At 36.7% G+C, this 16,719-nt stretch overlaps 1 protein-coding gene across 19 annotated transcripts in view; it reads right to left on the reverse strand.

Annotated features, from left to right (window-relative positions):
- The window catches only part of MYO3B (myosin IIIB), a 210,700-nt gene that overhangs the window by 72,173 nt on the left and 121,808 nt on the right, over positions 1–16,719 (reverse strand). For 13 of the 19 annotated variants that reach the window (XR_010431949.1, XM_064660901.1, XM_064660902.1 and 10 more), the window contains 5 exons: positions 15,641–15,718; positions 13,605–13,810; positions 5,736–5,847; positions 4,662–4,824; positions 3,894–3,974 (listed from right to left, as the gene is read on the reverse strand). Coding sequence is in view for 18 of the 19 variants with exons in the window: in XM_064660901.1 (XP_064516971.1) it covers positions 3,894–3,974; positions 4,662–4,824; positions 5,736–5,847; positions 13,605–13,810; positions 15,641–15,718 (640 nt within the window). In the remaining variant the exon portion in view is untranslated. Of the gene's footprint in view, positions 1–3,893; positions 3,975–4,661; positions 4,825–5,735; positions 5,848–13,604; positions 15,719–16,719 lie in introns of those variants that run through there. The other 6 variants (XM_064660915.1, XM_064660914.1, XM_064660917.1 and 3 more) reach the window with 4 other exon arrangements.

Below are 16,719 nucleotides of genomic sequence, written 5' to 3' on the forward strand. Positions count from 1 at the left end.
GAGATGGTGGCTCAATGGATTAGTCATTTGCCTTTCACCTCTGGAAGCATAGTTAAACTCAGCCCTGACCAGAGCTGCACAGTATATTCCAGATGGCTAAAGTGGGCCTAATTAAAATGAATTCAGTGATGTCACCTCAGATCTAAGTGAATTGCATGCACCACTCATTTGGCATTTTGGCAATGTCGGTTCACAAATGAAATAACCAGATTAAAATCCTCCCATAAGTCTTTCGGGACAAGTCACACTGCATGGAAATATGTGCTATCATAAATAGAAAATATATTTTCATAATTGTATTATCTGTCATTTTAAATTTTAATTAATGCATTATTCTAAAACAAAAAAACATTAAATGAGACTTGCATATGAGGTAAATCAGTGAAGCAAGATTTCAGTCAGATGATTCAGTGGATATGCACTGATTTAAAACAGCTGTGAATCTGGCAAAATAATTAAAAAAAAAATCTTTGACAATATATTTTTCCTTTTATGTAGATGTAAATCAAAACAATATAAATCCTAATTACAAAGAAATACTCGGAAGTGCAAAGTACTGTCAACTCAAACAATTTGCACAAATCATTCTTTACAATTCCTCTCCGAGTTAAAACTTAGCATTTTCTAGCCTTCACAGTTTGAGAAAGTGTGACTGGAAGTAGGAGGAAAGACCTTGTGTACTCTGTGTATTCTGAGAACTGAGATGTAGATATGCTGAAGTAGGGTAGCTTTTTTTCCCCCACTTAATTTAAATTCACAAATACTTTGTTTCCTAGCGAGGGTGTTTTCCCCCATCTGAAATAATCACTTTTTTTCCTGTAATATAATACACTCAGGAATTGTATCCTCATGTATATTGTGCAGGTTGTTTTTTTTCTAAGTTTGTTTTTTCTTCCAACATTTCTTCAATGGATAGTGAACTGCTGGGCCCACAGAGATCTCCAGACCACCAGCTCATGTATTTGAAAGGCATCTGTTTATTTTTAAAATGCAAATGCAGCCTACCTCAAAGACTGACTTGCAAGAAATGAACAATCTGAACAAGTCAAGAGGTTTCCAATCAGGAGCTCTGTTCCTCCTTTATATCAGGCTATGATCACTTGCTGTCAAAACCACTTAAACAATATCCTGGAACCTGAATGAAGTCCCCCCACAATTAAAATGAGCAGGATAATCCTGCAAGAATTATTCAGGCAAATCATTTTTCACACAGTTTAAGGTAATGATAAGGTCATTTACAAAAGAAATCAGCGCCTTTGAAATGCTGACTTGTAGACAGAGGACTGCCTGGAGGAGGGCCATAGATAACAGTGAAGACTGGCCTCCTAACACTACCCTTGCAGTCTTTGGAACTGATTCTGATGAGGAGAAGGCCCAATAAGGTTAATACCCCTACTTTGATCTCTGTCAAAGCGTACCAGCAAGAATTAATTTACATTTCAGATGAAAAAGGTTGACAGCATGAAAAGGCATCTTGTTTCTGGTATGTGAATGTGCTGTAATAGATCGGGAATTCTGAAAGGAAGTTCTGAGGAAGCTAAAGGGATAAGCTGAGCGGCTGCTTTTATTGGGAAAGAGATGAAAGGAAAACAAATTTCAATATGCGCTGTTCTGTAGAAACATGTAAGCCAAATGCTTCCTAAATTCCAAGGCCTGCTTGAGAGGGGCAGGGGGGAGGGAAAGGAGAGGGAAGTACATATAGTTTAATTATATGGTTTTGCTAATGTCTGGATGACAAATGCAAACAATTCATCTCACTGCCTGAAATGGCTCATTTAAAAAAAATACAAAGGTGATCATACTCCATTTTACTAGAAAGCTGCCTTGAACTACACTCACGTTAGAAGATGTGCAGGGAAGGAAGAGATTCCGGGATGCTTTTGTCTCTGTGTCACTAGGCACGTAGACAGTGTAATGTAATGTAAACAACACAAGGACTGTCCACATGTTTTAAAAGCTGGAAATTGGCCATGATTAGCAAGCATAAGTTTTGATTTGAAACACGGAAAAATCAGCACACTAAGAAGAGAAAATATTTTTAATATGCACAAGAAATATTTTCGAATAAGAAGTCCTAGGTATAGGTTTCCAAAGGCAGATATAAATGTGTTGAGGATTATTATTATTATTATACCCCTTCTACTAGAGAGCCAAAGACAGGAGGAGCAGCCAGCCTAATTAATACAAAGGTGCACCGTGTCACTCTTAACCCTACAGTCCTAATGCTTATTCACCCAGACTGATCACTGAAATAGTTAAGTGCCAGGTTACAAAGGAAGATAGTGTGTGTGTTAGTGGGAAGAATGCTAACAACATTACTCCAGCATTAGGTCCAGAGGGCTCAACAATGTCCAGATTCACTCCCACTGTCTCTGCTCTGCCATGTTTAAGACAGCATCTAAGAGATGGCAGGAAGCAGTACAGCTCAGAATCTCTCCCATGTGCGCTAAGAGCAGAATAGATCACTTTTTCTACAGAGCTAGCAATCTGTCTAGATAAAACTGTAAGGCAGAATGTCCCCTGCAGTCTCCAAGTGATACTGCTACACACCAGCTTCCTATTGCACCTGAGATAACTGTCACTTTAAGGAGCTGATCATAGGGGGACAGTGATGGGTTAACAGTTTCACTTTCCTTCTTTCAACAAAAGGCTGTTGTAAGTTAGGTAATCGAAGTCCAGGTACATATACACTTGTAAATCTAGCAAATACTCTGGAAAATAGTGGCAGGGGGTACTTTAAGATCTACTTTCTGTGCTATCACAAAAATAACTGAAAACGACAACACAAAGGAGAGGAAGAATGGGAGAGAGTACTTGTGCAGTCCTTCAGTGTTTGTTGTAATGGGAGAAAAAATTTCTCCTTAACGGTTTGCCATTTAATAGAATATTCTGAATTTAATCCTAGAGTTTCGTGATTCAACGTAACAGTATTCATGCAAAGCTGCAAATTATTATTTGATCCTAATGATATTCTGTTCCTTTCTGTAACTAGATTGGTATTCTGCTTTCTGCTGAAAGTCACAGCAATGTCTCATTTCAGAGTAGCAAACTTAGCAACAAAAAACCAAATGAATTTACCGGGAATGGTTTGAGAACAAAGAAAAAGAGTATTAGAACACATCTTTTTCATACTGCCTTCAGACTATAAGATACACAATAAACAGGTGACAAAGCTTAAGGAATTTGCTACAACTAATTTTTTATCAGTTACAGTCTTTCAACCTGGAGTTGCATAGGGAAAGTGTATTACACTGCATCATATGGAGGCTGCTTCATACTGGCAGCATCTGAAAACACCATTGAGTTCACAGCATTGGTTCTTAGATTTCTGTGCCATATGGTACTCTGCTGTCTACTAGAGACCTACATAGCCCTATGGGCCTGTTTCTCCAGTAATCTCTTTAAAGTTTATTCAAATTCATATTGATATGGCTGCATAGGAGTCTGGCAGAATGTCAAAAGATTGGTCAAAGCTGGCAAAACCAGCAAGCAGTCAAAACAAAAACCTGGCAATCTGCCAAGATCAGGGCTCCATACAAAGACAGAGAAATCCATGTCCAGTGCCTCCCATCCACACTTCTAGACAAATCAATACAGTGTTTCATACCAGCTCTACATGTAGTGGGATCACACTGACTGTGCTCAGAAGAATCTTAGAGAATTAACTCAACAGCTTTTAATTAGTATGTTTTGCTTCCAGAGAAGCACTTCAAAAAGGCCAAAGTGCCTGATACCTGTCACAGATGTCATTTGACACTGAAGAACAAATGATGAGAAGTAACGTTTTTGATAGTTTTTGTTTGGACTGTATTTATTTTTTTGGCTATAAACATGACACACAAAATCACCTACAGAAAAATAGGTGTTGGCAATTGAAATACTGTTTTAATTACCTGCTTGAATATGTATAGCAGCATCAGTTCTTCTGTTCCTTATTTCCTTGTACTTCCTGCGAGCTTCATATCCTCTCCAGGCTAAAAATACAAAACCATGTGCTGGAAATTACATTTATTTAAGGAAGTGCTACAAAGTCAGAGATGTGCTGTAACTTTCATTCCTCCTGCCATAACTACTCCAGCCCCTACCCCCAATACCTCTTCCCCACCCACCCACATGTTGAACACTGGGTTCATGACTGCAATATTCACATCCACACAACTTCAAACACCACTTTACTCTTCCAAATTTTAATTGTCACCAGGTGCTCACTGATGTCCTAACCAAAACACAAAGGTGTATGATCATCCCTGCTCACACAGTTCCCCAAATTCACTACAAGGAAGCCTGCTAAAGTACTGGTAATCAGCCTCTGCGCTCCATCTTACGATGTATGTCTTGAATTCTGGTATACGGGCAGGGGCATGTGCTACTGCATTTCGATTATGTGCTGCATGCTAGGACAGACATAGCTAACAATATTTTCATTTTGTGCACAGGCATCCCATCCACAATACTAACATATTTAAAGAAAGACATTACCAAACACTAAGATGACACCTTAGAAGTAAATCAATAATATTTGCATCAGTTAGCTGGAGAGAAAACATCTCTGGTCATTTTCATTTCATAATAAACTATAATGGATGAATAAACAATATACATGCAATTTAACTGATTAAAATGCAAAGACACTCAGTGAAATAGGGAATCTGTACATTTACCTGACTGTATAGTAAGAGCACTGTTTTCTCTTTTATCTTTGACTTTCTTGTACCTCCTTGCTCCGAGCCATCCCTTGACATAGGCTTGCATGACCACCACTCTCCCTATAACTTCTCGAAGGAACAAATTTAACTGCTCTATATGGTAATACTTTAAAAAAACCTGGAATGGAACAACAACAAAACAAAAAAATCAGTATTACAAGCAGACAGTAACGTAACCTCTTGTATTCTGTCTTTTCATTAGTCCAATAGCAGCTTATTCTAGGGCATCATTGCTGAAAAAACTAGCAAAATACTGACTATAAATATCATAGCAATCTTGTGAACCAATTATTTGCTCTTGGTGTGCTTGTGCAATTTCATTATTCCATTGATTGTAATCGCCCCATTGCAAAATAAACCCCATATTTACCCCCTTTACAAAGTAAATTGGCCAGGGGGATATTTTCAGATATCAACAATTTTGAAATACAGCCAGGGATGAGAAATCCTGGGTTGAATCTGGTTTTGGACATAATATTGTCTAAAAGCACTCTGCTTTAGGAGACAAATCCTGTGGGTGCTTCTATACATTTTATCTGGGTCTTGGCCAGGAAAATTCTCCTTGTTTTTCCTTTGTGCACCATAAACCAACTCAAAATACTATGCAATATCCTTTTTACAGAAGTCATTCACTCCATTTGAAACCATGAACAAAGGCTTTTGATGGAGCCAGAAGGAGCTTACCTGAAACTCCACAAATGGATAAGGTAGCAACCAGGCTTGCAGGATGGGCCAGAGTGTGAAGTTTCAGTCATGTCTTTAATAAGAGCATGAGGAACTTCAGGAAGGCACTATAACAGGAGGCACTGACAGACGTACTGTCCTTATCAAGGCAGCCACGTGCAGAATGCACTTTGGGGAGGTACACAATGCACCCCTCCTCTGGCAGCACTAACTCAGGGCACCTCCGTAACCTGGGAGGCTAAGGAGCAAATTCCTTGCTCTTTTGTTCACTCATGCAGTACTTTTCAAATTAGACATGTTTTGCTAAAAGGATACTATTATTGAGAAAATCTTAGCACCCTCTACCTTGGTCTTCCCAAGAATCCAGTTGTCTAGCTTAGATTTCTCCAAAATGGCAAGACAGTTTTCTCTGCTACCAAGGGGAGCCTCATGTGCCTTGAATGCCAGGTAATAATACCTGCAAAACCAAGCGGCAAAGAAAAAATGGAATTAACAATCAACATGTACTTTCATTGTTTTTCTCTAGCTCAGAGCTGTATCTTTAGAACTAACAGGCCAAATTCTCCCTTATACTAAGTTCTCCTCTTAAATTATGACATAACTGTCATGAACAGAAATTTGAGCATATACATGATTACGATAAACAATTAATTGGAATGATTATGATCAGTTTTAGAGGCCTGGCGCAGACCCATACTAAACAACATTGACTTTTATTTGTCCCTTGCAAAGAATAGCACCCAACAATTACGTGAAACAGCACATAGTTAATGAAAAAAGGATGCAAACATGTTTCAACTGACTTAAGAACCAATCCCTCCCTGTAAAGCCATTATGCATTAAGAATGGTTTTATAGCATTTAAGTAACCCCACTAGCAAATAATTACGTTAAGTAACAGCAAGAACATGTGCCAGTTAGTTTTCAAATTTAAGGCTTTTTTAACACAGGTACACTGATAGATGGTAGCAAATGCCACCTCAGCTCTCATTTATTAACTGCCATGTGTTGTCTTGGTATTAAGTTATACTTCTACAGGTGCTACTCTATTTACATTGTGATTGAGAGGAACCGGCAGGGTGAGCAAACCATTCTACTAGTTATTAGCACAGGGAAGAGCCATCAGATGTTCTTTAAAACATGAAGAGAAGAATCTCATCAGCAAACCTCAAAGATAGATTCAAGAAAATATCCCACCTTAGTGAAGAAAACATGGAGAAGCAATTACAAAACTTGGAATTGTACAAGACCTTTTTTTTTAATCAGGAGAATATGATTTTCAAATATTAGCTCCAGTTAATCTCCAGATATTAGCTCCAGTTGTCACAAGAAAGAAAAAAGAACCACTAAAATAGTCAATAAAGATCAAAGGGGAACAAAATGACATCTGAAGTCAGAAGCACTGGAATAAGTCCTGGACCAAAGACACAGATATTCACCAACTGGAGACACTGATGACTCTGAATAATGATAGGAGATTATGTATTACTGAGTTATTTTTAATGCAGTGACTTTCTTAACAACGTGATGATGCAAATTCTTTAGCCACGTTTTTCAAAATACCAAGAGTCATGCTATTCAGCAAGAATGGAGAAACATGGTGTATTTAAAAGAAAAAAGTACTTTTCCTCCACCTTATTACCAAACTTAATGATGCCAGTTTTCACAAGACAAACGCCATTATGAGTTGCACTAATGAAACTCAGATTTAAAATATATGTAACACAAACAATTTGTGACAGCATATAATTTCAACAGATAGCAGACAGATACATGGGGGAAGTTACACTAATAATAAAGTGCTGTTTTCTTCAAAAGCCAGTTCAGATAGCCATGTTATTTACACATGTATGTAACTTAAGCAGCTTGGGAGGGAGGGAGGCAGGCAGGCAGGCAGGAAGGAAAAAAGGAAAGAAGTAAGGAAGGATAGATTCAAGTGAGTGACAATATCAATTTTCTGGTGATCAAGCACCTTTTAAGGTATGTTGTAGTTAGGAATTTTAAAACCACAGAACAGTTTTTAAATAGCAATGATGCAATAAAATATTCAAGGAGGATCTCATAATTTTTTTACCTATCTTATCAATGACATTCTTATTGCTGCAAAGTTGACTTCTTATGTGACAAATTTGAGTAAAAAGTATTTTTGAGCTGTGTAATTTAACTGCCTGACTATCCATTCTTGTTTGTGACGAACTTCACTATCTTTCAAATGTAGTAACCTCTCCATTAGCTCTCTTTCATGATCTAGAATGTATATGCTTTTGGTACTCGGAAAAAAATCCCAATGGTACTTTTTCCTATTACTTAATGTTTTAACAAATGTTTTCAGAAAATTTATCTACAGTCTAAAAAAGCAAGCTATTCAAAATGACAAGAACTTTCCAAACCATGGGAATAACTACATGTTTCTATTTCATAGTTCATAGTACGTAAACATTGTCTCCCACTATTTATTAAAAACTTCCTCTAAATGGTGATTTTCCAAATGTTTTGATTGATCCAAATACTGCACAGAAGACACCTGTAACTGGTTAATATACTTCCTGTTTCTTTTCAATTATGTCATCAAAAATAAAGCAGAAATCACTGCACTCATTAGAAATAGGGACCAGCAATTTATTTTTTATTATTTCTCCTCCAGAACTACTTTTTTGAGTATGCATTCTGCACCATAAAAGGTCTCTAGATTTGTGTTCCAAAGCTCAAATCCATGTTTTTAGGGTTTTTTTTAAAGCAAACACTTTGTTTTCTATCTGGTGCCTGTTTTCATGACTAAATCACGTAACTCCAGATGCCCAAGTAGTTTGACTTGATGTGCTCAGGAGAACTGTATGGCAGCACAGCATGTGCCACACAGATCACCCAACTGTTTTATTTAATTTAAAATTTTTGTACAGCAATGGACCCTATGGAAAATTTTGGAGGAAGGTAAAATGTTTCATCTTAATGTATCTGGCAAAAGCATGCAAATATTGGATGTGGTGAAATGGTAGAGAAAACGTCTAGGAATACACCCAAAACTTTGGGATATATGCAACTACAACTGTTCATTTTGATTTATTGGCCTAATTTCATCTCTGTCATACTTATGTAAATCTGCTGTGCAGAGATCACAGAGTGACCTCTACTTGCAACATATCACCAAGAAACCAGAAACCTAATTTAAGAAAAGTAGAGCTAAAAATCACATTTGCTTTCAGATGAGATGAAAATTTCACGACTCTACTTTTTTATTTCCATATTTGCATTTGTTATTTCAGCACAAAATGCAGTAGTCAGGAATATTTCAGTGCTCTTCTACGTTAAACCAATACTTTCATTTCTATTTTTAAAAATAAAGTTTATGGTCCTTCACGTTCTATTTCATAAACATACACGTATTTGTGCAAAAATGTATTATTTTCCTGGGTTATACATCCTGCTTGAAAATTTCCTACATGTTACACACACTCACCTACATGTTTCCTAAAAGTACTTGACTAATCACAGTAGCAGTTAAGACTTAAGTAAGAGAAAAGTAATTTCCCCTCTGAAGAACTGATTTCTCAAACCTGATACTCTGGAATTCTGTATTTCTTAACTACTGGTTCTTAATCTGCACTACACACTATCCTACATGAAAAGTATTTCAGAAAAAACATACATTAAAATGGGATTAACTGTATTTACTACTCATTAAGAATGTACCAACATTTTTTAAAAGTGGAATTTATCCTCAGACCAACAATTGCAAAGCTAGGACATGCAGAACTACGGTTAAATGCCAAAAACATCCAAGTGTGCTAAGATATGGAAAACTTCAGAATGATGCTATGCATTAACTCTCTGTTTAGGGCCAAAGCATTTCAGTGTTGGTGGTTTTAGATAAACCGATTCTAAACAAATGGTTCAATTTCTCACCACTCTTCAAAGGGTGAACTGTGGAACTGTTCAATAAATAGCATTTAAACAGCACCATTAACTACTATACCAGAGTCTCTTACTAAAGCTCCCTCTGCATTCCAGACTAAAGGCTGCATCAGTTCTACATAATTAACTCAAACCAGTAATGATTAACTCTTTTTCTCTTTAAAACAAATTTTTGTACTAAAATATACTAGTCTGAGGTGGAGAATGAATATGTGAAAAGCATGAAGTGCAAGAGGGCAAAATCCCTTTCTAGCCAGACCACCAGCAATAGTAGGAAGATTCTCAGCCCTGGAGCTGGAAAGTTTAAAAAAATCCAATTATTTAGAACTAAAAGAGCCATAAAATAACTTTCAAAAATTTCTAACCTGTATTAGTTGTATCTCACCTCTTTCAGAAACTTTCAAATCTGAATTCACACAAATAATTACATTTGACTCTATATTGAGTAAGAATGAAAAAATGTAAATAAAAACGATAAAACATTTAAGACACTCTTGAAATTCAGTAACAGATACCAAACACTTCTGCTGCCAATCATCAGGTAAGCACAGAATCATAGAAATACTCTCAGAAAGATATAATTTGGTCCATTGTGCATATACTATTCATAAGTGGTTATCCAACCTTCCACTTCTAAAGTTTTCCTATCTTCTTCATTCTGCAACTGTTTTGCACAGCAACCAGTGTTCTGTGAATGAGAAGAGTCCAGAAAGTGTATATGGAAGGTGCAGTAGTTTACCATATTTAAGATGTACAGTAACATTATACAGATCTGGGGAAATCTTAAAGCCACTGAAACAAATAAACACTTCCGTGGATAACAGTAAAATCAAGACATAGGGGAGCGTTAAAATTTTCTTTCCAGAAATCACTTGCGAACTTTGGTATGGTGCAGGCTCAGTGCTAAAAGTAAGTTTACATTAAAAAGGCATCATTTAAAAAGAAAGCTTTCCTTCTCTGCAGCAAATCTATTGACTTCTAATTTAATTTGGTTCTTCCCTGATTTTGCATAATAAGCAAGTCTATCACCGCTGAACTTCTGGCGCTAGAAGAAAGCACTTAACTGAGGTTATATGTCTTACAGGATTTTGCAATGTTTGACCAGTTTTTATTCCTACCTCCACTCAATGCAAAATGTGACTCATTAAGGTCATTGAGGCTTTATATGGTCATGAGAAATGTAACACTGGTGGTTTAGAGACTGTGTATACTAGGTGTACTAATGGTGACTTTATGCAAATTTGCACTGTGAGATTGAAAAAAGCAGAACCAGCCCCCCTGGGATCACTGTTACAGTAACAGCACTAGTATTGCTATGAGTGTATGATCTGAGGAACATCATCCGACTACTGTGGAGTAGGTAATGCTTATAGGAAAAGTGTATCCTGCATTCTAATGCAGTACAAAAAAATTTAATGCATAACATAAAAAGGCAGGGAAGAAAAAAGACAATCCTTAAATGAAACTTGTGCAATAGTTCTCAACACATTGCTATGTGCTTATGAGGCACTTAATTCTTGAAATGCATCTAGCACCATTAGTCTACCAAGTCCCTTATCTTCCAAGCCATTGTCAAGTATATGCCACATTATATAAAAGGAGTATACAGCTGGAGGATATGTGGTGAGGACACACGTGTACATCACATCATGTGAAGCTCCAGGGGCCTGGGCACTCAGCAAGGAGTGTTCCATTCAGTGGGACCTTCAGCGCAGGTCCCCACGTGAAAGCACACCTCCCTTAGCTGATGTGCAGTGCACAGTCACCATGCGACCCCACATGCCAGGCACGCCTGGTGGCCTGATCTAGTTAATAATGTGTATCTGAAACCTGGGATTCCAGTCTGAAAAAGGGGCTATGTTGCTTCACAGCAAACATAAGACAGACCCATGATGTCATGGGGTGCAAGACGGGGCCAACAGAGACAAAGTGTCTAAGACTTGACAGGGATACAGTGTTTACAGGGGCTGCAGATTGCATTTTCCTACTTTAAGTAAAAAGAATATGTATATTTATATACATAAAACAGATGGTTATATACTTGGCTGAAGAAACATTGTGTGAATGAGTTACAATTAAGTCCTTTCTTCACCATCTGTTTTTTAACCCAATAAACTACATCCAGGTTTGCAATACTGAAATAATCTGTTCTACATGAAAACAGAAGACAGTAAAGACTAACATTAGACAGAGCTTTATCTTTTGTTTACCTCCCACCTGATAAACCCTGAATGGGTCTGTTCCCTGCCTTTGATTGTTTTGTCCTCATATTTCCTGCTAAGAGTTTACAAAACAGCATTATTGAACAGGCAGATAAGAAGCACACCTATTTGTTTAATAACATCAAGGGAGAAAAAGTGCTGGCTCATCCATTTTGTTGTTCAGTTGCTCAAAAGGATCAAAATACCAATTAACTTGCTGCCTTAGAAAATCTTTGATATCCTCACATTTACTGACATTTTGAAACTCTTCTTCATACTTGCCTAATGTCTTTTTGATTATGAACAAAGAAGTGCCAATCTGTTTAGCATTTGACCTGTTTTCTCAAACATTTTATGTATTCAACTACTTAGTTCCTAAAAACACTTGACTAGTCATGGCTGTAAGCTGAAGAAAAATGTTTCTTGTTCCATTTATAGCATTTTAAAGTATTGTTTGTTTTTATTTTCAAGAGCAAAACAGAATAGAATTCATTTAAAAATCAAGCATGAGATGAACAAAGGAGCAAGAACATCCCCTCTCCCGCCCACGTTTATATTCTGAACTCAGGAAGTCTTCTATGCTGTTGTGCAAATTGATAAATGTACCCCCCCCTTCCCTTTTCAAGTTGACTTTCCTGAAAGAATCACATCCAGTCGGATGAAAAACTTTGGGAGTAATTGACAAGATGTTAAACACAACTTGCCGTTCCTTATCTGCAGGGATGGAAAGCTAGAGTTAATGCTGCTTTTCTAGGTTGTACTCAAATTCAGCACACTTCTGAATGAAAAGGATCTGTTTATAAGAGGAGGCTTAATTTTGTCTCAATTTACACTAATCTCTGTGGAGTTAATCTCAGTTCACTTATGTGTAAATTGAATAAAAGTTAAGGTTAATAATTCTGCCTTCATCCTCTTCAGGATGTTGCAAAGATATGCCAATAATCAGAAAAATAAATCTCTTAAACATGCTTTAGAATGGTGTGACCATACTAAAATTAGTCATGTAACACAAAAAGGTTGGGGGAGATCATGTCTGAAAATAAAATCGGCTTGATAGACAAATAAACATATTAGTTATCCTTCCTGTGATATATCATCTGTAGTGTTTTCCTATTACATATTAATTTGGTGTACTAATATATTATAAATAAGAAAAAATTATTATTTTTTCCCAAATATTTGATTAAGCTTTGGTTTATCATTCCAGATCTCTCAATGCACTGACCGCAGATTTCCAAGCCCAAGTTACTGATTTACACACATAAATCTACTCTGTCTCTGGATTTTAGAAAGGCCTGTTTATGTCTCTTCTTTGTCATAATCAGCTCCTTCCCTCTAGCATCATATGAATTAATTGCTTTCAGTAGATTAATTAATTCTATATTGTCTGGATGAGCAACCTCCAGTTCAGGAAATATCAGAAAATGCTTCATTTAGCCATTCACTTCTTGTTCATTGCTTCTGATCATTGTTGAATTATCAATCCCACATGCTGGAAAACAGTAAATACTACGTGAAACCATATTTTAAATCTAGAGGAAACTATAATGATCATATAAACATACTGCCATTGTAAAGACAGTAGCATTTCCTGAATTAATTTTATAACTTTTTGAGATTGAGAATATGTATTAAAACCAGCAATAGCAGCTATGACAAAGGTTCACGTGAACAGAGACCTGATTACAAGTCATGATATCTCCAAGACAAATGACTATGAGGGTGTAAAAGCTATCTAAAGCTTTTATATCAATTCATTCTTAAGCATGGGTACATTCTTCATATGATGGCTGAAGGTCACTGACCTTCCAAAATCCCAAAATTATCTGAGCAGGATGCATAATTTCTACTGGTTGCCTCTACTGAGGGAATCATGGGGACAGGTTTGCTACTGAATACTGGTGTTCACCACTGCTTTCACATTGGTTATTCTCCATTAGAGATCCCATAGCTCTTGTAGTCTTTACCTCTGATAGTCCCTGCTCTCATTAGAGATTCAGACCATACACGTACAAACCATGTTTGTAGAACTTTTTGTACTTAAATATAGAACATACCTTACAGAATAGAGTTCTAAAACAGCCCTATTATAGAAGTCTTACCTTTTTACAAACTCTTCAAAGAGGATGCGATGAGAATACCCTTTTTGACGTATTTTGACAGTTTCCAGAATTCCAGTGTATCGTAGCTGCAACAGAACTCTCTCGTGAGAAAACATCAGTGCTTCTCGATCATCATTAGGTTTAATGCACCGGATAAAGTGAGGCTGTCCAACAACCATTTTAGATAAAAGATCCATGAGGGAATACTAGTGAGAAGAATAAAAAAGATGCACACTTTTGACAGAGAACTGCAATGTAACTACTTAGGCAGAAGGTATATATTTGCAAATTCTATGTGATGCCTGATTATATTTTAATCTGTAATGTTAATCAGCATTGCCTTTTTATTAATTTTTAGGCTTGCTGCTGAAACTTGGAACCTATTAAAACTTTTCAGTTGTAAAAAAAATAAAATTATTCTAATTCTTATTTCTTACTTATTACACCTTTCTCTTCATAGGTCCTTATACCACATTTCTGTAGTTGAAGGCTCATATTAAAAAAAAAAAAATTGAAAATTGTTCTAACTATAATTCTACTGTAGACACATTTGACTGGTCAAATATCCCCAACAGAAGAACAAGCTTTACTGTGAAAAAAATCAATCACTGAAATTCACAGCAAATCATGGGGAAAGGGTTGCAAGAAGTCATCAGTACAGTGCTCTGCCCACAGAAAACACTAGATGTATCTGTAACATTTCAGGCACATCTCTGTTACACTCATTTTTCAGAATCATTAAGAATATAAAATGCACAATCTCCCTAGAAAACTGCTGAAGTGCTACATTACCGTGACTATTCATAATGTTCTTAACATCTACCATAAATCTCCCCACTGAAACATAGGTCCATTACTTCTTTTCCTATCCACCCTGGACATGGAAAACAATTTATTCCATTGCAATTCACCCTAAAATGAAAAAAGTTTGATCAGATCTTATATATCTGTTTTTCCAATGACTCTGACACTTCTGCTCCATACTCACCTCATTAACCAGCTGTATGGTAAGTATTCATTACAACTATACCCAATATCACATATCCATATGTGTCTTAAAATCACGTACAATTCCAAGCTTATTGTGGTCACCTTGGTGCAGGTGGCATGCATATTATGGTATACTTTCACACTCACTCCCATATTCCACTTTTCTTTTTTTTGTAGTTCCTATACAGCTGACATTTGTGGGGTTCTGTGCAACTCCGTGTGCTCTTGTATATTCCACACTGGGGCAACATCTCAGCATACATCAGCTTACTCTATGCCCTTCCTTACACTATTTTACAAGACAAATAGAACAGGTATTCCTACACAGCATGAAGCTTTGGCCCACCCTGGCTAGCACAGCACTGTGTAGTTCCCTATTCTGCATGGCAGAAGCGCAGTCCAAGGGCCAACTGCTCAAAACTTTTCCATTCTGCAGTGACTACAAGAAAAAAAACCATTAACCAACAGTCTTGGACTGGCACTTTCTTGACTTCTAAGCTTCCAGTTCCAACATTCTCAATGCCTTTTCTTGCCTGTTTGATTTAAACTCATATACAGAATATACATTACCTCAGACAGGATTACTACTGATAAAATGACAACTCATATGATTTATAGCAACATTTCTGAAAGATGGACTGTTTTTACTTATTAGCACAAATGACAAATCTTAATCTTTAGAGGTATGTATGCCTAAGCTTGTGAAAAAATACAAGTCTTAAGTAATAACAGCTATTTTATTTGCACAAAATCGGTGTTCTGTTTATAATGAGGTAATGAGGCCTGTTCTAGACCTGTAGCATTTTAGATGGAAATAGTCTAGGCTCTAGATTCTGTTATCATCATACTCAGTGAAATTATAAAAATACAAGTATAAGAAAACAAAGAGAAAAGAAGTAAAAGAAAATTTATGAGTCTACAAAGGCCTCATAACAGAATAAAAAAATTGTCTTATTATTCTCTTTGATCTAACAATCCCACAAATATTTTAGATATATCTATTGTTCCTATCATCCAAATGCTTATTTTCAATCGAACTTTTGTACCCTAAAATAGGAAGCCATAGTTTGCCGCTTCATATTAGTTGTTTCCTCAGGATGCCGCATAACCTCCATTGTGTCAACCTGGAAGACAAAACTCTGCTGTTAGAACTGTTCCAGAAGCAATGCAGACCCACACCACCTTGCTCATGAAAGCTTGGTGCAGTTTTTGTTACAGTCATACCTTCAGGTGTGAGTATTTCAGAGTACTTTATCACAGATAGGAAGGCCAGCTTCTAACAGATGCAGGACACACACTGATTTCAGAGACATCTGTAAGCATTCTGAATTTTTTTTGATAGTGCAAGAGCACTCTAGATTTACGGTAGTATAACACTCAGGCAATGAAGCATTTGTCAAGGTGCAATACCAAAGGAACTGATTTCTAAAAAGCATTCCTCTTATTGCCACTAATGTGAACTTCAATAGGTCTTACACACAAGAAGAGTTATCACATTTGTAATGACCAGGAAGTAAATTGAGCTGCCTCACCTTGCTCATGTATGGAAAATATGTTGTTGGATAACAAGTGGCAAACAAAGTAGGTAACCTCAGAACACACAGGTCTGTTCTGTTCTACTGTGCTATGCTTACTATTAATTACTTTAAATTGCCGTTTGGATGCCAAGAATCTCAGCAATCTTATTCTGCTGAACTGCCATAGCTTCAAAATACCAGTTTTTCAGCATTGCAGAAGTTACTTTTAGAGGGTATACATGGACAGTGAACATATTGCTCCTCATATATTTTAGTTATATTGTTAGTACAGCTGTTCTTATCAAAATGAAACCAGAATTTATGAATGAGTATAACTATGGTTACCAATAACAAGCAGATTGTGTTGCTGTATTACAGCTCAACAAAATTAAAGAAAATTAACCAGCATCCTGTTTGCATGGAGCATTAACAACATTTTAGCATTCACTTGCTTTGTGGCAGTTTACCATCTGCTCTGACCAGGTGGCATTTGTATAAACCAGATAATGCTGTTGTCAGCACCTGTGCTACACTTCCTGGACTTTGCTCCATACGATCATTTCCAACACTCACTGACTTAAGAACACTCTTCTGAACACTAACAGTAA

This window comes from Pseudopipra pipra, chromosome 7 (assembly GCF_036250125.1).
Source record: "Pseudopipra pipra isolate bDixPip1 chromosome 7, bDixPip1.hap1, whole genome shotgun sequence".
Taxonomy (NCBI): domain Eukaryota; kingdom Metazoa; phylum Chordata; class Aves; order Passeriformes; family Pipridae; genus Pseudopipra; species Pseudopipra pipra.